Source organism: Thunnus thynnus, chromosome 16 (genome assembly GCF_963924715.1).
Source record: "Thunnus thynnus chromosome 16, fThuThy2.1, whole genome shotgun sequence".
Classification (NCBI taxonomy): domain Eukaryota; kingdom Metazoa; phylum Chordata; class Actinopteri; order Scombriformes; family Scombridae; genus Thunnus; species Thunnus thynnus.
Genome location: NC_089532.1, coordinates 8,580,956 through 8,607,120, shown reverse-complemented (window position 1 = coordinate 8,607,120; position 26,165 = coordinate 8,580,956). Strand labels below are relative to the sequence as shown.

The 26,165-nt window shown below is 38.4% G+C and overlaps 2 protein-coding genes across 3 annotated transcripts; one reads left to right on the top strand and one right to left on the bottom strand.

Moving 5' to 3' along the window:
- Window positions 1-213: 213 nt before the first annotated feature.
- smc6 (structural maintenance of chromosomes 6) lies at window positions 214-16,652 on the bottom strand. Of its 2 annotated transcripts, XM_067614368.1 has the most exons (27): window positions 16,273-16,652; window positions 14,898-15,046; window positions 14,694-14,805; window positions 13,362-13,467; window positions 13,080-13,216; window positions 12,497-12,558; window positions 12,315-12,395; window positions 12,075-12,176; window positions 11,377-11,496; window positions 11,037-11,132; window positions 10,711-10,857; window positions 10,495-10,583; window positions 10,201-10,371; window positions 9,898-10,076; window positions 9,356-9,557; window positions 9,141-9,255; window positions 8,866-9,026; window positions 8,084-8,219; window positions 7,880-7,960; window positions 7,607-7,777; window positions 7,145-7,282; window positions 6,735-6,880; window positions 5,569-5,694; window positions 5,342-5,447; window positions 4,703-4,855; window positions 4,477-4,574; window positions 214-3,962 (listed from the first exon to the last, which is right to left on the bottom strand). In XM_067614368.1, exons 2-27 carry the CDS (start codon window positions 15,030-15,032, stop codon window positions 3,875-3,877), a joined length of 3,258 nt encoding a protein of 1,085 aa, XP_067470469.1. In that variant the 5' UTR covers window positions 15,033-15,046; window positions 16,273-16,652; the 3' UTR covers window positions 214-3,874. The 2 variants fall into 2 exon arrangements, 1 of the variants encoding a protein (XP_067470469.1); XR_010931858.1 differs by lacking the exons at window positions 214-3,962; window positions 4,477-4,574 and having other exon boundaries at window positions 4,716-4,855; window positions 5,573-5,694.
- LOC137199810 (tudor domain-containing 6) lies at window positions 16,638-26,140 on the top strand. Its single transcript, XM_067614367.1, has 4 exons — window positions 16,638-16,721; window positions 19,749-25,579; window positions 25,682-25,755; window positions 26,006-26,140. The coding sequence occupies exons 2-3, from the start codon at window positions 19,774-19,776 to the stop codon at window positions 25,726-25,728; spliced, it is 5,853 nt and encodes a 1,950-aa protein (XP_067470468.1). The 5' UTR covers window positions 16,638-16,721; window positions 19,749-19,773; the 3' UTR covers window positions 25,729-25,755; window positions 26,006-26,140.
- The last annotated feature ends 25 nt before the right edge of the window (window positions 26,141-26,165 follow it).

Genomic DNA, 26,165 nt, shown 5'->3' with positions numbered 1-26,165 from the left:
TTTCACCCCATCACTTACATTGAAAGTACATTAGGAAGGGATCTTTTAATGTCTACTGTGAACAGGAGGAATGATTACAGCAAACAAAACCTGTTGTCAACGATCAATGGGCACCTGAATGTTGTTTAAAGATGAAAAAAAGTGAACTTATCCTTTAAGCACTTTGTTGAATGTATGTGTTGATCTGGATGGATGAATGAATAGTCCAGGATGCATGAAAAACACAACACAGTTTATTGCAACAATGGTAACAATTCTTCATATTCAGCTAACAGCTGCTGGATGATACACATTTATGCCACAGAGCCCAAATATGATCAACTATAATCAGTTTCTCAAGGAGCAAATTTAACAGACGAAACCACCAGTTGTAAAAAAAAAAAAAAAAAAATATGAACACTGTCAGGCTGAATAGAGTCCTGGTCTCACAGAGTGAAAGTCTTCCTCTGTGGGACCAGACTCCTGAGGTAAACACTGGTGAGAAAAAGTAAACGATTAAAACATAAAACCATTCATAACCATTTGTATTATCAACTGCAAGCATCAAGATAAAATTACTACATAATCTTGGCAATAATTTGGTACATTACAACTATAAAACTGACATAAAAACACTGAGAATAACTCTTGTGAATCGTTTTGTGTACACTATTTTGTAAAAACACATAAAACTTATAATAACACACCAGACATTGACCAGATATCAACACATTTTAACAAGAGTTTAAAGTTGTACAGTGTACAAACCTCTATCTTCTGTGTTGTTTTTAACATCTGCACTGTTCACCATCACTAGTTATATTTATCTGGGAACTCAAAATCAGTTATATGACCTTGTAGAGATTGGTTTTCTATCTGAAGGGTGCTGTTTCTGTAGCAGGAATCAAATCTGTGACCTCCTTATTATTATTATCATCATGCCAAAAGACGCTGATAATGATGGAAATCAGTACAATTTAGTTGTAAATCAGGTCAAAACTGACCAAGACTTCAGGTATTTAGGTGCTCAACATGTTTACTTTCCCACTATCAATAAATATTCTGAATATAAATAGCAAGAATCCGTCTAGTTAGCAGCTCCTAGAGGTTTTGCTTCCTCTTTAGACACCCAAAACAGACCAAAGAAGTTTCAGTTCACCCTTCAGAGTGAAAAAACTAATGAAATGTTAATTGACAAGTTAATGTACCTCTGTATCCTGGCAACATATCAATATCATTACACAATTTCTGTCTCACAATATGGTCACAAATTTATCTCCTGCAAACAAACTGACAAAATGACATTAACAAGCAGTAACTCCCAAACACAAACAGTAACATGGTAACATTTCTTTTTTTGGGGGGGGGTTGTAACCAGTAGCGTCATTTGACTCTTTCTACTGGGATGGACTATTGTCGGGTACTGTCAAGGACGTGAGTAAATGTAACATTATCTTGTCTGAACTTTAAAACTATCTTAGTTTATTTCTGTACAGTACACAGAGTATCATATAGTGTGAGTTTCTGTGACTGATAAATGTATCCTTAGTTTATTTTTGTGCTCTATAGGTGTCTAGATGGTAACCCTAGATTTGTGAAACTCCCTCGAGATTTGTATGTATTGTTCCTCCATTGTTGTGCGTATTGTTTGTCATTGTACAAAATAATTATGTTTTATGATGTGACAACTCTGTGCTTAAGGTCTGGTTGGGTTTAGGCACAAAAAACACTTGGTTAGGGTTTGGGAAAGATCATGGTTTGGGTTAAAATGATCAGTCGCGGGGTCTTTCATGAATCTAGGGTTACCATCTAGACACAATCAGAGTAGGTTTGCTCACAGACTGTTCATATTATTTACAACAGTTCCTGACAGTCATTGGACCGATCCAACAGAATAACACAATTACGTTACTGTTTACAGTTCGCGGCAAGTAGGTCTATCTGCAGACTCGCTGTATCTACACCACACACCAACCTGACCCTTCTCGACCAGGCTAGAGCTGGTTCTGCTCGGGTTTCTTCCTGTTAAAGGGGAGTTTCTCCTTGCTGCTGTCGCCAAGTGCTTGCTCTTGGGGGAATACTGGGTCTCTGTAAATTATACAGTACGGTCTAGACCTGCTCCATGTCAAGGTGCCCTGAGAAAATTTCCGGCACTATATAAATAAAACTGACTTGACTCGTTCGCAGGTAACGGTAACCCTAGATTTGCAAAAGAAACCATGATCTAAACCTGACCAGTCACATCATAAAACATAATTATTTTGTACAATGACAATGTGCACAATAAAAGAACAACACATACAAATCTCGTGAGAGTTTCACAAATCTAGGGTTACCATCTAGACATGACCTGAACTGAGTTACCCTGCTGGATTGGTCTACTGACCTTCGGGAACTGTCCTAAATAATGTGAACAAACTGTGCTCAAGACTGCTCTTCTTGAGTCCTATTTTTAATTCTGTGCATTTTACTTTCTCTCTCCTGTTTGAGCCCCTTGTTTTTATTATTATTATTATCATTATTATTATCATTATTATTATTATTATTATCATCATCATGGAGTGAGAGTTTTCTGTGACGGATAAATGCTTTGTTGCATTTTATCCCCTGTAGTTTATTCAGACTAAGTGTCTCTCTCGTGAAATTATACTTTTTTTACATGTAAATCTTTGTTTGTGCGTTTTTTGTCTTGTTTATGTCTGTGTGTGCACACATTTGTGTTTTGCACTCTGGTGTGACTTCCTTTTCTCAGCTGACCAGCTAAGAGTACGCAATTTTCATACTATTTTTAAAATTTTTTTTACAGTAGTAATACTGTAAAAAGGTTTAAAAGTCAGGAAATTGACCCTCTGACAGCCTGAGTTTCTCACTATAGACCTAACGTTATCACTCTTTCTGAAACTTGGTTTAACAGTAGTATTTCTGATGAGGAAATCCAAATTGAGTATGTTTTGTTTCGAACAGATAGCGGCAGTAGAGGAGGAGGCAACATATGTCACTTCTAGACTGAGGTCACAACTTGTTCTTCCTCAAATTGAGTGTTTTGAGAGTCTTTTTGTTAAGATAAGTTTTCATCATTATAAACATTTAATTATAGGGAATCTCTACAGACCTCAATCTGCACCTTTTGAATCCACTAAATGTTTATTGTCTACAATTATCTCTCTTAATTGTCCATCCATTTTTGATTATTTTAGTGGACTTTAATGTAAATTGGTTTAATTTTTCCTCTTCAAATGATAAAAGCTTATTTGATAACATAAATTTCACTCAACTCATTACCGAACCTACCAGGGTTACTGAAACATCATCACTTCTGCTAGATTTGATATCTGTTCCTCATGCAGGCAGGATTATTGAGTCAGAGCTGCTTTCTGATTGTTTCAATGACCATTCTGTTATTTTCTGTGCTTGGAAGATGAAAATCCCCCGTTTTCCTCCAAGATACATAAGTAAAAACATAAATATTGTTATTATGATGATTGTTTTGTGTCATTGGATTGTTTGATTTATTATCATTATTATTATTCATGGTTTTTTGTTTAAATGTTTGTTAAAACACCCAAACGGACCAAAGAAGTTTCAGCTGATAACACCGCTATTAAGAGACATCGGTGTTGCTGGTGAGACCAATAACAGACCCTTCAGGGTGAAAAAACTAATCAAATGTTAGCTTGATAAGTAAAAGTACCTCTGTATGCAGCCAGCACATCAATGTCATTACACAATCATAATTTCTGTCTCATAATACGTTCACAAATTTATCTACAGCAAACAAACTGATAAAATGACATTAACAAGCAGCAACTCCCAAACACACACAATAACACTGAAATATACAGTAATCGTGCACATAAATGTCACCTTTTTATGTTTTATTTCACTGGAGATCACTTCAAACATCTTCATCTCCTGTTTGACTCGGCACTCTTTCCGGATCCTGAAGCTGATGGATTTTGATAAGACTGGTTCTGGGTAGACTACTGAAAGACACAAAGCGAAGGTAACATTCAGTCAGTCGTTGAACATCACGGACACATTTAAAAAAAGTCTTTATAAAAGCAAAGAGGGACGATAGGAAATGAACTGTTAAAAGGAGAATATGGCAGCTGCAGAGTGGCGCTGTAATAATTACAAACATGTTCACGGTTTTGTAAACAAAAACTAAGAAATTATTTATCAAATTTGCTTTTACATCATGCACACATTTAATTATAATAACAGGAAGACAGACTAGTAAATAAGAAATGGTAAGATTTAAAAATCCCTTTTACAGTTTTTATTCAAATGCAAAGGTACTTAATCACTTTATAAATTTATTTACAAATGTATCGTTTGAGTAATGCATTAAAATTAACAGCGAAATCTATTTGTAATTAATTTGGTGCCACATTACATCATCTATACAAGAAACAAAGATGTAAAGGTTAAAGAAAAAGTAAAAAAATGTGGAGAGAGCAGCATGTAAACACAGACAGACATCGAAGAGAGCGTCACCTAGTGGTCAGCGGTGTGATGAAGATAAACTGTCGGAGGTGCTGCCGCCCCGACAGCTCCAGGAGCAGATCCAGAGAGATTCTCCGATTGTGCATGTCCTACGCAGGAAATGAAGGAGATTCATTAATGAAAGCGACTGAAAGCCACGGTCGAGTAAAGCTACAAACTGTGTGTGTGTGTGCTCCAGATCGCAGTGTGTGTGTGTCTGACATCTCTGCGAGCTCACCATGTAGACGTCAAACTCATCGAGGCATCTGAAGGGTGATTCGGTGATCTCCCACAGGGAGAGCATGAAGCAGACGGTGGAGAAGGAGCGTTCGCCACCGGAGAGGGACCTCATGTCACTCACGTCATCATCCTCCCTGCCAGGAGGATTTACCTTTACGTGTGCAAGAAGAGGTTTGTGTATTACTTGTATTGAGTTAAACAAAAAAAAAAAGTTTCTGCCAGTAGCAGGTTTCAGTTATTTGTTTAAGAATTTTTTGAGTAGAGACAGGAAATGAGGAGAGAGAGAGGAGGGATGGACTCGAACCGGGGCTGTTAAGTTTACATGGTCAGCATCTTAAACCCCTTTGTCCACCAGGACACCTGAGCAGGTTCCAGTTTGATGCATTCATGTGAAAATGTAAATCATCTTCCTTCAAGATTTCACAATTTAACTGTAGTTTAGTTTGTTACCTTTCAGAATAAAACACAGCCTTTTTATTCAATATGATAACTGCTCAGTAATTCTAATTCTTGCCTTTATGGTAACTGCTAAACAAAACAAAAACACAATGATCATGTGACACGGAAAACGCTGTAAAACAAAACAGGCGACAAACTTTCAATGCATTTCCTAAAAATAACTGGTGAACACACGTACCGAGATTGAGAGTGTTTCATTGTTGTGGTCAAAAATCATGGAGCCACAGCAGTTCATCTTTATCAGGAAGTTATTGAAGTACAACTTGCATCTCACAGAGAGTGACCTTCAGGAGGAAGAGGAGGAAAGCATCAGACAAAAGCAGGATTTACTGTATCTCGTCCAATTAAACGTTATAATAATGTATTTATGAGTTGTTTTTTCACACCCACTGGACTGTTATTTACCTACGCATTATTTTGTATCTGTTCTGCCGGTCTGACATGATGTTATCGAGCCGATCGATGAATTTCCGCAGATCTCTGACTTGGTTGGTTTTCTCTCTGTAGAGAGCGAGGGCCTCGGCGTACTCCCTAATGAGGGCAGAGGGAAGAAATTGGCACAGTTTAAAAATTTTTCCTGATTCCTTCCTTCAGTGTGCACATGTAAAACGAGGACAGAGGATGATTTAGTGATGGCCAAAGGGTAGATTGGATTGAGGTATTTAAAAAAAAAAAAAAAATTGTCGGTGGCAGAAGTAATCTCATTGGATGAGTTGAACCTCACTGACGAGAATTTTGTCTGACTAGTAAACCAGTCTAGAGGGAGAGAAGGACACTTGGTTCAGTAAAGTAGGACTGCAATTAAAGTTTTAATATATTTTTAATAAATTGTTAATCTGACAATTATTTTTAGATTAATATAATTTAGTATATGGAATGTCCATTATAAGTCCTGAGAGCCTGAGGTGATGAAAACCTAAAAATATTCATTCAACAATGATATAAAACAGAGAAAACCAGCAAATATTAACATTTGAGAAGCTGGAATTTATTGTTTTTGCTTAATTAAACCATTTTAATAATTAATCGAATCAAAATTGTTGCTGATAATTTTCAACAATTGTCTCGGCTCTAGGATAAAGCAGTTATTTAAAGATCCCCTGCAGTCATGTTTGAAGACATTTAAAAAAAAAAAATCCTCTGCTCAAAGTAATAAATTGAGTTTCCTTAAAATGACATTTAAAAGCTGAACTGAGGGATGAAAGATGTCTCCTACTTCACTGAAAAGCCCATTTTCACTGTATGTGCACTGGAGGCTTTTATAAATTGTGTACTGGACCATGATTGGCTCCAGACTAGTTGTGATGTGACTGTAAACCCACCTGTTAAACTCAGATTTTCAGTTTCCCCTTCAGCGGATGAAAGTGAAAACAGCCTCCTAGTGTCAAACTCTACATCATTCAACTGAAGTAACACGAAGCAAAACACATTTCTGACTGGAGGGAGACTTTAAGTTTATATATTCTGTATAGATCTGCTTCTTTGGCTCCATCCGCTCTGTCTCTGGGGAATGCAACTAAGATTCAACCACTGTGAAAGATTTTTTTTTTGGAAAGCTTGTGATTTCTCACCTGACCACCTGCTCCTGCTCACCATAGTTGCTCTCGTACACTCTGATCTTATTCTTCAGCCGAGTGATTTCTATGTCGATCTTCTTGGTGCTGCTGGTCACCTGCTGCCGTTCGGGGCTGATCTTAGTAGCTTTGGCCAGATATTCCTGTCATCACATGTGATGTCTGATGAAAAACTGGGAACTCTGAATTTTTGCTAGAGACAGCTGCAGTACTCAGGAGGCAGTAAATCATCTCTTTGATCGAGTTTTCTTACTGTTAGCTGATCTGGATAGCTTAATGTAGCTTACATGCTACAACTGGGCATTTACATGACCAAAAATTATATCCCTGAGGTAAATGTAACAACTAAAGATGACCTAATGAGCAACTTACATTAGCACAGCTCTTGTCAAACATGTTATTGTTACCTGTAATTCGTCTTCTTTTGAGGAAAGTTCACTTTTCATAGCTTGGATGTTGTCTTCATGAATCTTCAGTTTGTGTTCGAAGATCTTAAGGTTTCGTTCATGTCTTCCACACTCCGCCTCTAACTTCAGATGCTCATCCTTTGAGCAAACAACAAACAAATAATAATCAATATCACCATCTCCACTTCTGGTGGAAGGTGTGAGATTAAACTACATCTTTACAAAATTACTTCACAACACCGGAAATGATTATTCAAGAGAAAAATAATGTTGTCAATTTAAAATGCTTTACATTCAAACAATTCACACATTGCAAACGTTTTAAAAAGCAGAGGATGGAACAGTGGCGTTAAAACCACAGAAACCAGCCAGCAACAGCAGTGAAATGTTGCCTACACTCTTCTGGTTTCTGAAACTATTTTTAGACTCTGAACAAAGTGACATGACAATGCAGTGGTGTACCTTCAACGGCTCCATGTCCTCAGAGAGCTGATCAATTCGTTCTCTGACAGACGAATACTTGGAGTCTGCGTCTTCTGCCATTTTTCGATACTTGTCGAATTCTGTCTTTGCTTCATGAACCGTTTGCTTTTCTGCCTCGATTTTCTGTTGGTTCTCTGCAGCGACTTCTTCCTGCAACGTTTGAAGATTTGAAAATATTACACCTTCAAAAAAAAAATGACAGTGGGATTTATGTCTGTTTTGAAAGGGTGCAAATAAAAAGTAAATGATCACCAAGGAGTTGATGTCATCAATCTGCTCGTCCCCAACAGTCTCCAGCTCAGTTATCGTTGCTTTAACTTCATTCACAGATACCTGCATTGAAAATATAAACAAAGAGCAAATTAAATCACACAAAAATGTTGAACTACCTCCTTTTTCTTTACTCTTTAAGTTGGACCGTGTTCTTCACACTTTAAAAGAGTACGGTTCACTGACCAGAGTCTTCTTCAGGGTCATGATGGTGTTGTTCAGCTTGCTCTCCATGGTCAGGATGTCCTCGCTCACAGAGGTCACGTGGAGCTGAAACCTGGACAGCTGAGCCTGGTGATTCTCCAGGTCTGAATCCAACATACTGTGACAGGCAGGATCGATTATTATCTCCAATCAAAACTTCACTCAGCTGTAAATTTACCTTGTTTCTAAAAAAACTTATGATAATGAAAATAAAGTTTCCAAAAAAAACAAAAAACTGATGTTAGATCACTAGGTCCCGTTTAATGCCATGATGAGAGGAGTCCATTTGAATAAACCCACTGATGGGTTTTTGCATTCACATCCTAATGTTTTAAAAATTGCTTTTTAAATTTCCTATTATAAATATTTTTGTCTAGTCTTTTGTTGGTCCTCCTATCATGACAATGAAATGAAAAAAATACAAAATCATTTACTAATCGAAACAAGGCAATAGATGACGAGGCACAAGATGCCCAATTTTCATTTCCACTTGACATAAAAGAGGGTACAGCAATAAAAAAACATCATACTTTCAGTTTGAATATTTCACTCAGTGTTAGTATCAAATGGTGTCATTGAAGCATGAGGACAGGAAAACACAGACTACTGTACACAAGACAATGTTGATAATGTCAACGGTGTCTTTTAACTCAAAACCATCTAATTTTTAAATGTTATGGAAAAGTCGTTTTGACACAATTAAACATAATCTCTTTGCTGCCTTTTGTTCCAAGCTGATCTTATCGTCGTGAAAGCTTATTTACCTTATTTCAGTCTCGAGATCCCCACCGAGAAACTTTGCCATGCTGAAGTCAGAGGTGTAATAACGGTTTGGGTACACCTGATCTCCCTCAGCAGTGAAGGCCTCACGGCAGTTTTTGGGCGGCCAGCCTTGCTGCATGACCCTCCTCGCTCTCTCTTTTTCCTGCAATCCAACATGAAGAAGAGGTTCGACTGATTGGGGGTGAAATGAAAAATAACTATGACATCACTCCTGCAACAATCATACATGCAAAACATGTCTTTGTGAGACACTAACTTTAATGATCAGAATCGATTCTATCCCTCTCATATCAATAAGGCAGTTGATGATGACTGGGCTGGTTGCTGTGATTATGTCCAGTACAGCTGGGTATTCTGGATGACATGCCTTCCTACAAACAGCAAAGTAGAAAAACAAAATGTAGCTTTAAAACATGTCAAAAAAATATGACACAAAAAAGTGAACAAATCACAAAAGCTGCAGCTGCTGACCGTCCATGAATGTTGTAAACTTTTTCAGAGAAAGGACTGACGATGATCTGTGGCCTGTTGCCCCTCGGATAAAAGCGAGACATGAGCTCCTGAAGGACCGCCTCGTCCTTGTAATTGTCACAGCAGAAAGCCTTCATGAAGCTCCGCAGACAGCACTCCACCGCCACAGCTAATGCGGGATCCTTCAAACTGATGCACGCCCCTGAGAGCAAACACAGACTCTGTCAACTGAAATATGTACAATTGAAACAACTGAATTTTCTGCTTCACTTAAAATGATCAATTAAATGCATTTAAATGCAGATCATTCAGTCAAAAATGATCTGCATTGTAGTTTTTAAAGGATAGTAAGTCATTTAATTCCTCTGCTGATTAAATGACACTTTTACAGGTGACTAAGTTTAAACAAATAAATCAACATTTGAGAAATACATTATTTGCATTCTTACTGAGACTTAGATGAGAAGGTCAATACCACTCTGAGAATGGTATCGATCTTCTCGTCTCACTCTTGACAGGGAGGCAATAAATAATAAAGTCACCTATTGGACCAACAGGTCTCTTGACAAAGCGTCCCGTTGCATAAGCCTCAGCGATAGAGCCCAACAGGTCGGGCACATGATCTCCGAATCTTTTCAGCTTGTTTGATCGACTGGCGAGGAGCTGATTCTTCCTCTTCAGTTTGGACTCGTAGGCAACCTGGATATTCCTTTCTTCCAGTCTAGTCAATATAAACAGAGCTTAATCGTGAAATTTCACTGGAGTGCAGGGAAACTGGGCTCCGACTCATACGACACTCCTCCTTAACGGTATATTTATGAGAAAGAAAATATAAATTCTCGTACCTCAGTTTGTCCTGTTCTTCCTTTCCTTTGAAAAGAGCCTGATGGTTGTTTTTGATCTCATGATTCAGCTGTGAACACTGATCGTCAAGCTCTGCAAGCTGCTCTTTCAGACGGGATAACGTCTTCTGTCGTTTCATATATTCTGTCTCTCCCTCACTGTTCAGGCTCCCACTGAAATACAGTACATACATTAATCTATAACACATCAGAAATATATTGGAGGATATAAATTCTTATCAAATGTAATGAAGACTTCCTTTATAGTTGTTTTTTTTTACATTTCTTCTCTCCCACCTTGTTTTTGCCTTGTTAATTTTCTCCAGGAGAAGATTTTGCTCCTGCTCTGACTGTTTGAGTTTGTTCAGAGCCCGAAAGTAAACAAGCTATGGAAGAAGATAGATATGTCACTATAACCGATATATTACTCATGTGCACTTGACATATTAAGAAATAAATTGAGTTTTGAAGAGACACAGAACCAGCTTGTCATATTTGTACATTTTGTATTACCTCCTGTTCCTTGTGAGCTTTCCTAATGACCTTCACTTGCTCTTTCATCTTGAGATTGTCCTCTGATAGTGATTCTTGTTCTTCTCTTAGACTGTCAATTCTGCTTTTGATGCACTGAAGTGTTTTATCTACTTGTATGACCTTAGTCTGTGTGAAAGATCAGAGAAAGAGTGAATGTACCTTCACAGGCAACGCCTAAAATAATTTACTTGCACGCTAGATCTTTTTTTCTTTCTTTCCGGTGGAGGAGACCTCCTGGTGGTGATAGTTCGTAAACAGACTTGTATATATATATATTTAACAGGAGATAAACATTTATGACTCACCTGACAGAGCTGAAGGTTGTATTGATGTGTGTAATTATTCTCTTCCTTTTCAATGTCCTCCTTCAATTGTTGTACCAACTGTTCCTTCTCTCTGACCTGAAAGTGATTTAAAAAAAAAAGTGACCTTGATCGTGTTCGAGTGCATTATGCAACTGACTGAAAATTGTGCGCTCAAAGGCAGTTTCAGGCAAAACATTCTTTCACTTTTCAAAAGGTTTTTTCTTCTTTTTCTTTCCCTTTTTCCCCTAATATTTGATAAAAAAAATCCTAATTTTTAAGAAATTCAAAAAGCAGCAGATAGTAGACTTACTAAAATGTACCATATCTAACCAAATCTTACCAAACACCATGCCATTGTTTTCTTCAGGTTCTCCAAAACCTCCTTCATCTCACTGAAGGACGACAAATTTTCATATCGTTCTTTCCTCTGTAGAAACTCTTGCTTCAGGTCCTTGAGACACTGAAAACAAACATTTGAACTGGTTTGTTTTACTTGAGGCAAGCTGAGTACATGTTGCATTATTCACAAACGTATCAGTACCAAGAGAAAAGCACATGTAAGCAAATGTTAATATTAGGGCTGTAACTAATGATTATTTTCATTATCGATTAATCTGCTGATTATTTTCTTGAGTGAAAAATGACAGTTTTAATTTTGCAGTTTCAAAGGCGACGTCCTCAAACTTTTTGTTTAGTTTGCAGTTCAGATCCCAAACATTTTCAGGTTACTGTCATGTTTGACAAAGAAAAGCATTAAATCATCACATTTGAGAACCTGAAACCAGCAAATTTTTTTAGCATTTTTGCTTGAAAAATGACTAAATTGATTAATCGATTATCAAAATAGTTGCTGATTAATTTTATGTCGATCGACTATTACATTAATAGTTGCAGCTCTAATGAACATTTCATTAGATTTTCTTGGTTGTTGATATCAAGAATTTGTCAGTAAATTTAAGTGTGCAGGCTACAGCCTTGATATGGAAAAACCTGATGGGATAAATCAATGGTAAGAAGTTTGTGTATTAAATATTTTACCTCCTCTTGTCTCTCAACCTGCTGCCGTGTGACTGTTTTAGTGTGTTTGATGTGGATGTAATCCCTCTTCATCTGTTCAAGCAGAGTTGCTTTCATGAAGAACTACAAATTAAATAAGCAGAAAAGAGGGAGGAAACCAAAACACTCAATTAAAAAAATGTTCTATGATCATATTAGCTTCTTTCAATATGGGTTGAATCTTAAATTTCTGAGCTTACAATGAACATGGTGGTGTTGTACCTTATACTTGTCCGCTTCACTTTTTGAATGCAGGAACTGTTTACTCATTTCTTGGTTGAGAATGGACACTGGATTATCCAGCTGGAATACACAAAACAAAAATAATGACAACGTTTCAAAAGGGCAGAAAAGATTATTAGTGCATCCACTGGAAGTACTTTTACCAGCTTGACAGTAAATACCTGGATATTGAAGTGGTCCAAAATGGCCGTCAGTTCCTCCTTCTTGTTTGAGATGAGTTGCCCTAAAATACAAGTTAGAAGTAGTGAGGTTCATACCTCTGTTGTCCTGAAAAAGATAATCATTAAAGTTGCATAATACTCTTTACATTTCATTTGATGCACAACAGCAACACAGCCAGCATCTCTCTGACAGAGATCATACGGTTGGTTGAACACATTTCTTAGACTGAAACGTTATCTTGCTGCCCAAGTTTAGGAGCAAACCTTTCAGCGTGCTCATTCAGTAACCGGCATGGTGGCAAAGTGCAGTTTAAGATCTTTTTATTTATAAAATAACCTAGTGACATTTACAACACATGAAAGACATCAGTCCAGCTGTGAATGTAAATATAAGATACAGACGGTGTGATGTGAAACAGTGCTATGCATATAAAAAGCACACATGCGAGTTTATAGAGGAAAATTCCTAACCAAGAGTAAAGAATGTATACATCTTAGGCGAAAGGTCTGATTAAAATGCTTTGTCTTCACTCCCAAGTGAGTCACCCTGGCATGAAGAATATCTGTAATTCAGCAAAGTCACCTGATTTACTCCTCAGCCTGCAGGTCCGACATCCGTCAACTGAGATCCGATGCTGGATGGAGATGCAGTCGCCATAGATGTCCCTTTTATAAGCGTCTGGTCCTCTGTTTCTCAATTTCACTGTTATATCTGCGGTACTAAAGAGCAAACTATACTGTGAGAGCATTCTAGTAGAAATACCTTGCTGGTGAAGAGATTAAAGCATTTCCAACAACATTAATAAGGATACACATTGATTTGTCATTGAGGACTGGGTTTGATTGATTGTCGACTCTTACTTACTTTTCACCGAACTTCACAAAATCCTTGAGTGACACTCCTCTGTTTGTGACAGTGGCCTTTCCACCGAGGCCCACAATCAAAGCTGTCAGGATGGCACTTTTTCCACCTGAGAATGAAATCGGGAAACAACATAGACGAGAGATTAAATCACTGCATGGAAAACTTACCGCAGACATATTGCAGGTAGAACTAAAGAATGTATGCAAATAAACACAAATCACGTATCCGCAGGAAATACATTAGGAGGGCTGGCTTTGAATAAACAAATTCTTAGTCCTGTGTTGTAAAGAGTGGTGTAACTTCTTTCCATAGATAATAAACTGCTTTAATTTAAAAATCCGTAAATTGGATTTTTCACTGTTATTTTCACTCTACAGATGAATTAAGTCATGCAAACGCATCTTTTTAAGTCTCCCTCCACTCAAAATTGTGTTTTGCTTATTGTTACCTCACTTAGATGTTTGACCTTCACACTAGAAGGTTGTTTTCACATATATCTGCTAAAGGGGGGGGGGGGGGGGGGGGGGGGCGTCTGTTTCTCCGTGTTCACCCTCTGAGTTTAAGATGTGTATATAAGATGTGAATTCTGTAAGATCACAACCAGTTTGGAAGCCATTCTTGGTCCAATATGTAACTTACTCAAGTGCGATGTGGAAACCAGAAGCCTCCAGTGCACATACACATCATATGTCCAGCAGTTAAAAAGAAAAGAAAATTACTTTGGTTTTCATAATTTGTAGATTTTTAACGACTTAATAACTACTTAAAAACCCTATCAGATACAAATTATTGCAAGCAGAGTATTTATATATGTCTTAAATCATGTTTGGAGGGGATCTTTAAAATCTAGTGTCTTTTAAAAAACAAAGCATATCTTTGAATATTACCACAAATGTCACTGTCATTATCAAGAAATCACTAACGACTTGTAGCTCATTCCCAATAAAAAGACCAAATAACACAACAATCATTAAAAATGTCTTATTTAGACAAAACCCTAATAAATCAAATAATCTCCTAATAATATACTGAGGAGATAACCCTAATTCGGTGCCCTACATTCTAACTACTTTTGTGCATTTTAAACACTATAATAACAATCTTAGTTTAAAAATGACAGCCCAGATATTTATGTATAATTAAGAAATAAAATCCAATTTGTTTGATTGTTTAACAAACAAAAATGGATGATCAAGTTGCCTCTTTTTGGTTTTATAGAGTAACATACTGCATATATGGATTTGCTTGTCACCCCGGACGGGTTGGAATGTGTTAAACATACAAGCCAAAGTCAACAGCAGGTTACATGACATTAACATATCCGGTTCTTACTTCCATTGTTGCCGACGATGAAGTTCACATGGGGCCCAAACTGGAACGGACCGAGCAAATAGTGACACATGAAATTCTTGACAGTGATGCTTTCAATGAGGCCGATGTCTCCCTAAAAATACATGCAGCAAATATTAGACACCCGTTAATGAGCTGCTGAGGAGCAAAGACAAAGGATTTGTGCTTTATAGGGAAATGACTCACCGTGTGAGTGAATTTGTTGGAAGATGGTTCCTGATAGTTTCTATCATCTGGTGCATCTTCCAGACCCCCAACTGTTACTCTACGGCTCTTAACAGTTGTCGGGTCACTGATCACTTTACCTTTCCTTTTACTCATTGTGAAACAAGTCACTGAAAATACAGTTAACAGGAAGGTGCAAATGAAACAGAAGAGCAACGTCAGTAACCATATACATATTTCCTTTACTCTAGGGCTGCAACTATTTTCTTTACCTGCTAATTATTTTCTTGATTAATTCATAATTGTATAGACCATGAAATGTAAAAGAAATTGTTAAAAAATGTTCTTTTCCCCGCCCAACAGTCCAAAACCCATTTGCAATCATACAAAATGGAATAAAAAGGACATTTTCAAATATGAGAAACTGGAACCAATGAACATTTGGCCTTAATCGTTGATCAAAATAATTTGCCGATTCATTTTCTGTTGATCAACTTATCCTTTCAGCTGTACTTAACTCAAAAACAGACTTTCTATGAGTCAGTCTTGACAGGCTTTGTATCAGATTTTTTTGGCAATGAAAAACTTGCAGACTTTTCTTTTGTAAAAACCACTAAGCGTCTTTTTGAATTATGCCAAGTGTGTCAACAACTTTTATTTATGTTCATTGTTCCGTGCTGTCTAAGCACGCTCTACTAGTTCCTTCCTTTTTGAGTGATACTTTTGAAATGCAGTCCGGGTTGTGTCTGCTATTTTGAGAGGCGTAGAAAGGTGACGTCAGAGCTACTGCAGGGTAATATTTGAAGATACTGAATAGCTATAAATAATGCAATTGCAAAAACTGGTTTCCTAAAGAGTGAAAATGTGAAAAAAAGGGAGATTTTAACCTTTTGACTTCTAGCCAGGAAGCCACATGCTGAAACCAGCAGGCTCAGCAACAACAGCAACAGGTGTTATTATGCAACACAGCTCTGCAGATAAGCATTTACTCCAAGTTTTGGGTTTCCAAATGTTTTCTAACTGATTCGTATTAAGATTGAGATTCATTAGGGATATATAAACCTATTTCAAAAAGTTTTTTTTATGTAGATGGATATGCAACATGAAGGCTGCAGCTCTAAATGACTCTCAGTGAGACAATCTGTCTGAATAATAGATATCCCAGACAAATTATGGCATATCTATCATTCAAAATCCACTAAACACGCAGTCTTTTCCCCGCCAGTCAGCAGAATTTTAGAAAACCCTCAGATCACTGACGAAACGTTTTCAAGACAACACACATAAGTCCAGAGCTACAGCCTAAAGCAACATGTAAATACAAAACAAACTCTGGTATACTCTTTTAGCACTTTGGATCACAAATATGATAAAACTGATTATAGACTTCGCCTACCATTGTGCGATTGCCTGTGTGTGCAGCCTGCAAAAATAACATGGTCATACAGGCAGCAACGTTTTAAGACTTCCTGGTCGGAGTGTTGTGAAGTGAACTGCAACACTCTTGTCACTTGTGGGGTGACTTCACTTGCAAACACGGAACAGAGGACGCGCTGCGTGATTGGCTCGCCGCCCACCTGTGTATGCCTCCAATATCAAATGCTCCTCTTTTTCAATTAAATGTATGCCTACAAGAAGCCTTACATCGTCCGACATTTGCAGTGTAGCTGCACTATGACAACAACTATTCAAAATGTTACGCTTGATGTCCTGCATGTAGGTATTTTTCAAAACGCTCAAAGGAAGACGCGCGCAATCAAAACCTTTAAAAACACGTGTGAGTACCCGCCCCTCATCTCCTGCCATTGAACCACAAAATGAGATGTGTCGCCTGTGTCAAACACGGTGAGAAAATACGAAGCGATTCGTGTTTTAGTTTGTAATAATCTGCAAACCGTCACCAACTAAAAGTAAATCTGATAGGCTCCGAATTTTTTCCAAGTCTGTCTTAAAACAACAGTCAGGTGTCCATATGAACACTGAAAGAGGTTTTCCTCGCTGTAATCATTCCTCCTGTTCATACTGGCTGTTAAAAGAAGCCCCTTCAAATGTGCTTTCAATGTAAGTGATTGGGGGGAAAAATCCACAGTGTATCCACACAGTTATTTTGGGCAAAAATGCATTTAAAAGTTTATATGAGGCTTCAGCAGTCTGAGTTAGTCACATCAAGTGGATATCTGCCACATTTACAGTCTTTTTAGCATCAAATTCCCTCTTTGTGTTTCCGCAGTGTTTCCCTGTTGAGCTGTGGTGGAAGTATAGCAACAAAAAGAGGAACTCTGGCACTAAAAAGACTGTGTAGCCCTCTGTTAAATGCACCTGAGAAACTATGGGATATTTTGTTTTAATTAGTTACCATTTATTTTGCATTGGGAGTTAAGTTGCACTTAACAATTTATAGAATCTTTAGTAAATTTCCAGAGTAATTTACATGACATCAGGATTATTTTACATAAGTATTTAGCCTAAGTAGGCCTATGTTCTGGAGTAAGACCACTGTTAGCTAAACTGTTTAGACCTATTCTTTACACCCTGGGGGTCGGACCCCCCCACAGAGTCACAAGACAAATTTGAGCGATCACGAGAGAATCCCAAAGTCAGGAAAATGAAACAGAAAAAGCTAAAAAAAAAAAAATTGTTTTATTCTGTATTCATCTGTTCGGTTTTCTTGTAAAATACAGGGTAGCTTTAGTGGTTAAGGCCTATTCAAATTAAATGCTGTGAGAAGATAAGACTGTTTGCTTGAAGTGCTCACAGTTTACAGAAAAGTGTCTGATAGGCCTCCTCCGTGCTGTAGACCACCATTTTTGTCCATATATGACTTAAAAACACGTCAATGAGCCACACTGTTCCTTCACCCTGATAAGTATGGGCATTAGTTTGTCACAACCTCTTGACTTTTTACTGAAATTCTTTGAGAAATTTACAATGTAGTACAAAGTCAAAAGGTTGTGATATGTAGCATAAGAAGCTAGTGAAGCACTGTGAAGAGAACAGCGTTTTAACTACTCTCTGGAGAATGAAAACGTGATCGCTGTTAAGTGTTTGGGGCAGTTTTTTCAGTTTTTTAACAAACTAACTTGCCCATACTCTTCAGGGTGAAGGAACATGTCACCCAGTGCAATGGTGTGGCTCACTGTCATGTAAATGATGAATGAATGCTGACATTATTGAACCATAAAAGTTTTGTAAGAAATCTTGCACCTAAGTGAAGCATGAATTCTGGTTCATACATGTTAAAAATGTTGAAATGTTCAGCAAATGAACAGTGGATGGCACCAAATACCAATTGGATGAAGCTCATATTGTTTTTGTTTTTTTTTGTTAAAGCTATCAGAAGTGTTGATTCAACTCTCTGGCTTTTCTTAGGCCAAAACATTTATTTGTTTTGGGGTTTTTTTTGTTTTGTTTTGTTTTTTGTTTTTTTTTTTACATGCAATTGACCTGTCACGTCCCTGTCAGTCAATGTTGTTCAGGATTTTGACCACTCTTCCTCTTTGCAGATGCAGATTTCCTGTGTTTGGCATGTGTTCTAATGATTCATGAATTGGTTCCTGCTACCACATGATGCATTTGCAATTTTGTAACTAGAACAGCAAAAATTAGGCAGTGACTATCACATCTCTTTGTACAGTTAAAGTGAGGCAAATTAAATCAGATATCTGTTATCATCACAATTTCAGTAGTAGTGGTTTTGGGAATAAAACAACCAGACGGTCACTGCCTTAAGAAGAAAAGTCTCAAATATTCTGATAACATTTCAAAACAAGAAAAAGTCATTTACCAAAAAAAGTGTCATCGCAACTAGATTCTTGCAATTACTGACAGAAAGTCACTTAATTGGACATTTACCAAAACATACTAATTTTGTGGAGTAGTCAGTGGCTTTAATTTATAGATAGGAAGTATACATTTTTGAAGTTGTAGTGCTGACTTTTTTTGATAGGACAATGTAAATTAACCCCATTTTGTGCTTTCATGTATTATCATTTATGTATGAGTCTCATAGCTAAGAGTCTATTTTTCTCAAAGATAAATACCTGACTGTGTTTACAGACTCTTCTGCCCATGTGGATTTAAAAAAATTAGTCTGTCTGCTGATAGAATCTATCTACAGTGTGTGTGTGTGCGTATACATATATAATAATATGCACCTTGAAAAATGGTTTAAAATGTTTTTTATTGTGCAGCAGATGGTGTGTGGTTAAACACCCTCTCGGGTTCTGAAATGTCATTTGGATTTGTCTTCCAGAAAAATAGACACTATGCTCTTTTCCATAATAACCACATGACTGTAAACAATGACATAAGTTTAACTTTTCCAATTCAGCTTTTATGTGAAAATTGTAAGTTATTTTTTTAGCCCAGTCAATTGGTTTTGGAAACACGTAAAGTTGGCCTATAGTGCAGAAAATTAGCAGTGCCTATTCAAGGCTCAATAAATATACTCTTCCCTTCACAATGCCCTCTGTATAGATAAATAAAAAATATGTGCTTTATTTTTCATGGTCAACAATTACACAATGCCAAATACCTTTTTTTTCTTTTTTTTTTCTTTTTTTTAACCATCTACATCTTTGTTCCAAAAAAGCTGTTTGATCATAGTGGCTGCTGGAGAATGTATTGAGCTGTGCCCTATAAAAGCTGCTTCTTTACCTCATGCCATATCCTCAAACTATGCCCCCTTTGTAGAGGGTTAAGGTTGGAGTGGGTTTGTTTTGATGCACATGGTCTGCATGCAACAGCTAGACTAAACTGAGCAACTAGTGATGTATTTAAAAGTAGTGGCATTACTTCTGAAGTGCTTTTTAATAATTGATTTGAAGGCCTGTTTTGCTTTACATTAATATATTCCTTTGTTCATTTTTGCAGGTATATTTGAGCTCTGAGCTTCACAATGTGTTCGATTCCTGGGCTTCCAACACCAGGATCAGATGTACCTGTTCTCATCACGAGGGTAAACCTAAACCCCAATTGTGGTCTTGTAGAACTATGGGTTAACATGGATGATGGAAGGAAGCATGTTTATGAGAAAATGAGAGAGGAAATTCAGATTCCTAAGAGGAAGTTTTGTGGATCAGAAGGAAAACCAGGGGACCTTTGTCTAGTCTGCATCAGTGACACCTGGCATAGAGCTCGAATTGTATCAATTCAAAGTGAAACCTCCAATGTTTTTCTAATTGACCAGGGACAGCCCCATATTGCCACAAGTGAAGCTTTAGCAAGGGGCCAGAGTGACAGTTTTCTCCTTCCTCCTGAAATTGAATCATGCATACTCGCAAATGTCATCTCCCTTGAGAATAACTGGCCTGAAAGAGCCACAAAGTTTTTGAAGTCTCTGCCTGGCAAGAAGTTTAAGGGGCTGGTTCAACATGTGCTGATGCCAGACAGGACAATTCTCCTTGATATACCAGTTATTTCCAAGCACATGTGTAAACTTGGAGTTGCAAAGAAGATCCCAGTGGGCGAGTTTAAATGCCTTGTACTTAAATGTCTACATTTACCTAAAGGAGATGCTTCTGAGGCCTACCGTATAACACAGGAACAGAATCTGAATGTTAGTTGCCAACTTGAGAAACATGACCAATACTTTTACCCAGAACTCTTAACTGACACATTTGAAACTGTTAATGTGACAGAGGTAATTGATCCACAGAACATTTTTTGCAAACTTCTGATTTTTTCCAAGGCAGTTAAAATATTATCAGAACAGGTCCACCAACACTATGAAGAAACTTCAGATTTTGGAGAGGCACAACCACAGACCAGCGGGGATCCATGTGCTGCTAAAGGAGTAAACGGCAGATGGCATCGCTCGTTACTAAAGCAGAACATTGTGACTAGCGATGGTGCTGTAGAAGTCTTGCATGTGGATGAAGGAAAAACTGAATTTGTCCCAGTTGGAGACATCAGACCACTGCATGGAAAATTCCTGAGAATGCCAGTGGTCACATATCTCTGTTCTCTAGATGGAGTAAACGATAACGGCACAAGATGGACTACAAACCAGACTGAGTACCTGAAATCACTACTGCTGAATGAGACGGTTGTGGCTGGGTTTAACCACCACAAAATACCTCATGATGTCTATTATGTCACTCTCTATACAGCTAATGCTGCATGCATAAACAATTGCTTTTTAGAGAAGGCAGGATTTTTTCCACCTTGTAAGACTGAACAAGATTCAAATGTCCAGAATGACCCCATTGCATCATCATTTCTCAGTTCACTTGGGGATGAACAGTGTGTGGATTCCCAGGACAAAGTCAGCTTAAATGTTGATGCTTTAGAGGAAACCTTGCCAAGTACCAAGAACCCACCAGTTAATCGCAGGGCAGATGAGATACAGACTTCTGGCCCCAATGTTCATCCTATCAAATATATCTCTGAACATCCAGACCCTCTAATACACAACAATGGGCATCTTTCAACATGTTGCTCCTCTGGGGTGCAAGATGCTCATCATGACGATGTGTTTACTGTAGGAAATTCTGTCAGTGTAAAAGTATCTTGCATTGAAAGTCTACAAAAGTTCCGGTGTCAAGCAACTGAAAATGATGACTCTCTTAGTCTCCTTATGGAAGACCTGCAAACCCATTATGCCTCTGCCCACCCTCAGCCACTTGTTGAGTCCATCTTCGTCACCCATAATCCAGAAAACGGCATGTGGTATAGAGCAAAGATCATTGCAAGTCACCACTCCCCAGTAGTAGATGTGAAATTTATAGATTATGGTCAAACTCAAAAGGTCCCTCTGCGAGATGTGTTCCCTATTGACCCAGCTTTCTTAGGCGGAGTCGATGGGGCTTTTCAGTGTTGCCTATTCAATCTGAAGAATCCCACTAATTCCAATGCTGTCACTTGGACTGATGCTGCGCTAGAGTTTCAGAAGTTTGTGGATTCAGGTGCCTCTTCAAACATTGGATTGAAAAGTATTGTAAAGGCTAGAACATCTGATGAAGAAAGCCTGTCGGTTAATGTTGTAGATATTGAAACATCTTCTCAGAGTGCTTGCAAACAGCTGGCTCAGAAATGTGCACAGGCTGACAGTAAAGTCCTTCCTCTGGTCCCATCAGATGCATATAATTACTCCACACACAATATTGAGGTGGGTGGAAAAGAAAAAGTGTGGGTTACCTCTTCAGAGAATGTAAATCACTTCTACTGCCAGCTAGACAGGAACTCTCATTTGTTTGACAAAGTGATGGAAAATGTTAAGCAACTAATTTGCCAGCCACAGTGCACAGATCGCCTAATTGAACTCAACAGTGTTTGCTTTGCTAGGTACACTGATAATCAGTGGTACAGAGGTCAAGTGGTAGAAATGTCACCAAAACTTAAAGTGCATTTTGTGGACTATGGGGATACCCTTGCAGTGAATGAATCTGATATTTGCGCCTTCCCCTCTGATGCAAGTATTGCCATGTCTGTTCCCGTCCAGGCTGTTCCACTTGGACTGTTTGATGTCCCAGCCGAAGTACCACAGGAAATCAACCAGTGGTTTGCAGATAATGCCATTGGCCATAATTTTACCATTTCAGTAGTGGCAAAAGGGGCAAGAGGGAAGCTAATCGTTGAACTTTTTGATGGTTCCTTGAATGTAAATGGGAAGGTCAGAGAGAGCATAGCAAAGATAAAACAACAAAAGATGAATGGCCTAGTTCAGCAGACTGACCAGCAGTGCCCTAACAGCTCAAAACAGGCTAGTGTATCAGATGTTGACTGTTTAACTGAAGAGTTCATGAATATGTCACCATTAAGGGAGATGGCAGAAAAAAGTAAAGGCCACAACAGCAATGGAATTTGTGCCAGAGATGAGCTAAAGATTCATTCACATTCCACAACTCTTGTCTCCGTACCAGAGGTTGAACATGAAAAGACTTCGGATGAAGGAAGAAAATCAACTTTGGATGTAATTCTTAAGGACAAAGAAACAGTGGTGGCAGAGACGTTCATACAAGGTGGCAACACTGACTCAGAAATGACACATCTTTCCCTTCCTTTGTACCCTAAGGGAATTGAGAACATATACATGTACAAGAGGCCAAACGTTTCTCAAAACAAGACAGAGGAAGTATACGCTTCTTGCATTGTTGGACCCAATTACTTCTGGTGTCAGCGTGCCAACACTGAGAACCTGGACATAGTGTCAAGACTTGCTCAGGAGGTAGGACAGGCACAACAGGGCACAATGTTCCCCAAGATTTTGGATCCTGGTTGTCCATGCCTTGCTCTCTTTTCCAGTGACAACCAGTGGTATCGAGCTCAAGTCATTCGCAGAAATGACGATAAATTCAAGGTTGTGTTTGTTGACTATGGAAATGAGTCTGAAGTTGATATTAAGGATGTGAGAACAATGCCTCAGAGTCTGCTGGAGCAGGCTCCTCAGGCTTTTTTGTGCTCTTTGAATGGATTTGATGAGTCCAAGGGCTGCTGGGATGACAAAGTTTATGATGACTTCTACAATTTCCTGGTTGATAAGCCACTCAGAGTGACAGTGTTTAACATGGAGGACCAATCAGAGATTGGAGTTCCTCAATATGCAGTGAAAACTGAGTGGGAAGATGTGGTTGTGAATAGCGTGATGCAGAAATACTGGAAACCATTTTCCACAGAACATGGTAAGAATGAAATTGTTCAAACAGCCACCTTCCTCCAAGGTATTCAAACTGAGTCCAACATGACATGCCTTAAAGAAAATGTGAATACTTATGTGTACAAGAAGCCAAACATTTCCAAAAACAAAACAGAGGATGTATATGCTTCATGTATTGTGGAACCCTACTTCTTCTGGTGTCAGTACGCCAACACAGAGAATCTCAGCAAAGTGGCAAGGCTTGCGCAGGAAGCAGGACAGGCAGAGCAGGACATGATGTTCTCAGAGACTCTTGGTCCTGGCAGTCCATGCCTTGCTCTGTTTTCCAGTGACAACCAGTGGTATCGAGCTCAAGTCATTCGCAGAAATGACGATAAATTCAAGGTTGTGTTTATTGACTATGGAAATGAGTCAGACGTTGACATCAAGAATGTGAGATCAGTGCCTCAGAGTCTGCTGGAGCAGGCTCCTCAGGCCTTTTTGTGCTCCTTGAATGGATTTGAAGAGTCCAAGGGCTGCTGGGATGACAAAGTTTATGATTACTTCTATAATCTCCTGGTTGATAAACCACTAAAAGTGTCAGTGTTCAACATGGAAGATCATTCAGAGATTGCATTTCCTCAGTATGCAGTGGAAATTGAGTGCGAAGGAGTGATTGTAAATGCAGCAATGCAGGTATGCTGGAAACCAGTTGCCAAAGAACATGTTAGGACAGAAAGCCCTGAAACAGAAACTTTCCTGCAAGATGGTCGAATTGAGTCCAACATGAAATGCATTAATGTTTCCAAAGAAAATGTGAATACTTCTTTATACAAGAAGCCAAACATTTCCAAAAACAAAACAGAGGAGGTATATGCCTCTTGTATTGTGGAACCCTGTTTCTTCTGGTGTCAGTACGCCAACACAGAGGATCTCGGCAAAGTGGCAAGGCTTGCGCAGGAAGCGGGACAGGCAGAGCAGGACATGATGTTCCCAGAAACTCTTTGTCCTGGCAGTCCATGCCTTGCTCTGTTTTCCAGTGACAACCAGTGGTATCGAGCTCAAGTCATTCGCAGAAATGAAGATAAAGTCAAGGTTGTGTTTATTGACTATGGAAATGAATCAGATGTTCACATCAAGAATGTGAGATCAGTGCCTCAGAGTCTGCTGGAGCAGGCTCCTCAGGCCTTTTTGTGCTCCTTGAATGGATTTGAAGAGTCCAAGGGCTCCTGGGATGACAAAGTTTATGATTACTTCTATAGTCTTCTGGTTGATAAACCACTAAAAGTGTCAGTGTTCAACATGGAAGATCATTCAGAAATTGCAGTTCCTCAGTATGCAGTGGAAATTGAGTGCGAGGGAGTGATTGTAAATACAGCAATGCAGGTATACCAGAAACCAGTCACCAAAGAATGTGTTATGACAGAAAGCCCTGAAACAGAAACTTTCCTCCAAGATGATCAAACTGAGTCCAACATGACACACAATGTTTCCAAAGTAAATGTGAATACTTGCATGTACAAGAAGCCAAATATTTCCAAGAACAAGATGGAGATGGTATACGCCTCTTGTATTGTGGAACCCCATTTCTTCTGGTGTCAGTACGCCAACACAGAGGATCTTGGCAAAGTGGCAAGGCTTGTGCAGGAAGCAGGACAGGCAGAACAGGACATGATGTTCCCAGAGACTCTTGGCCCTGGCAGTCCATGCCTTGCTCTGTTTTCCAGTGACAACCAGTGGTATCGAGCTCAAGTCATTCGCCGAAATGACGATAAATTCAATGTTGTGTTTATTGACTACGGAAATGAGTCAGACGTTGACATCAAGAATGTGAGATTAGTGCCTCAGAGTCTGTTGGAGCAGGCTCCTCAGGCCTTTTTGTGCTCCTTGAATGGATTTGAAGAGTCCAAGGGCTCCTGGGATGACAAAGTTTATGATGACTTCTACAATCTTCTGGTTGACAAACCACTAAAGGTGTCGGTGTTCAACATGGAAGATCATTCAGAGATTGCAGTTCCTCAGTATGCAGTGGAAATTGAGTGCGAGGGTGTGGTTGTGAGTACAGTGATGGAGAAATACTGGAAAGGATTTGCCACAGACTATGCCTTGGCAGAAAGTCTGGATACAGGTTAGTAGACCATACTTGGTGTCATGTTTTGAAATTTTGAGTCCTGTTGGAAACTTAGATTAACTAGATTTTTTAAAATTTCATTTGATCTCTTATCTTTAGTTGACCAGGATGAAATCAGGACCATGGATGAAAGTGTTGGGGTTTAAAATCATCAAAAAGCCATCTACTGAATGGTAGGACTTAACATGTTTTTCTCATCCAATTAGTCCTCTTCAAGGACAGTGGGAAATTTAATATGTCATGAGGGTTTTCCTACTACAGTAACAGCCTTTTCATTAATAGCAAACAACAATTACATTTTAGGAATGTAATTTTCATTTGCAGGTATCACAAAGTCAATTCCCATAAAGGAGAATGCATGAAAGCACTTTTAAGTTTCATATTTTGTTATATAATGTTTTTTGTTTTTGTTTTTTCTTTCAGGACTGGATCCATATAAACTGCTGTGGAGAAAACATGTTGTGACAGTACAGTTAGACTTTTTTAAACAGACTATAGTATGTTTGTTGTTTTACCATGTCTCCTTGTATTAATAAACGTACTTGTGTGGATAAATGAGTCAGTGTAACATATTTGTTTTCAT

Coding starts and splice junctions, on each gene's coding strand:
- smc6 (XM_067614368.1), bottom strand. CDS start 15,032: ATGAGTAAAAGGAAAGGTAAAGTGATCAGTGACCCGACAACTGTTAAG. Junction 11,133..11,376: donor AAACAATGGCATGGTGTTTG/GTAAGATTTGGT, acceptor AATCACTTTCAG/GTCAGAGAGAAGGAACAGTT. Junction 9,027..9,140: donor AATCGATTCTGATCATTAAA/GTTAGTGTCTCA, acceptor GTTGGATTGCAG/GAAAAAGAGAGAGCGAGGAG.
- LOC137199810 (XM_067614367.1), top strand. CDS start 19,774: ATGTGTTCGATTCCTGGGCTTCCAACACCAGGATCAGATGTACCTGTT. Junction 25,580..25,681: donor GGCAGAAAGTCTGGATACAG/GTTAGTAGACCA, acceptor TCTTATCTTTAG/TTGACCAGGATGAAATCAGG.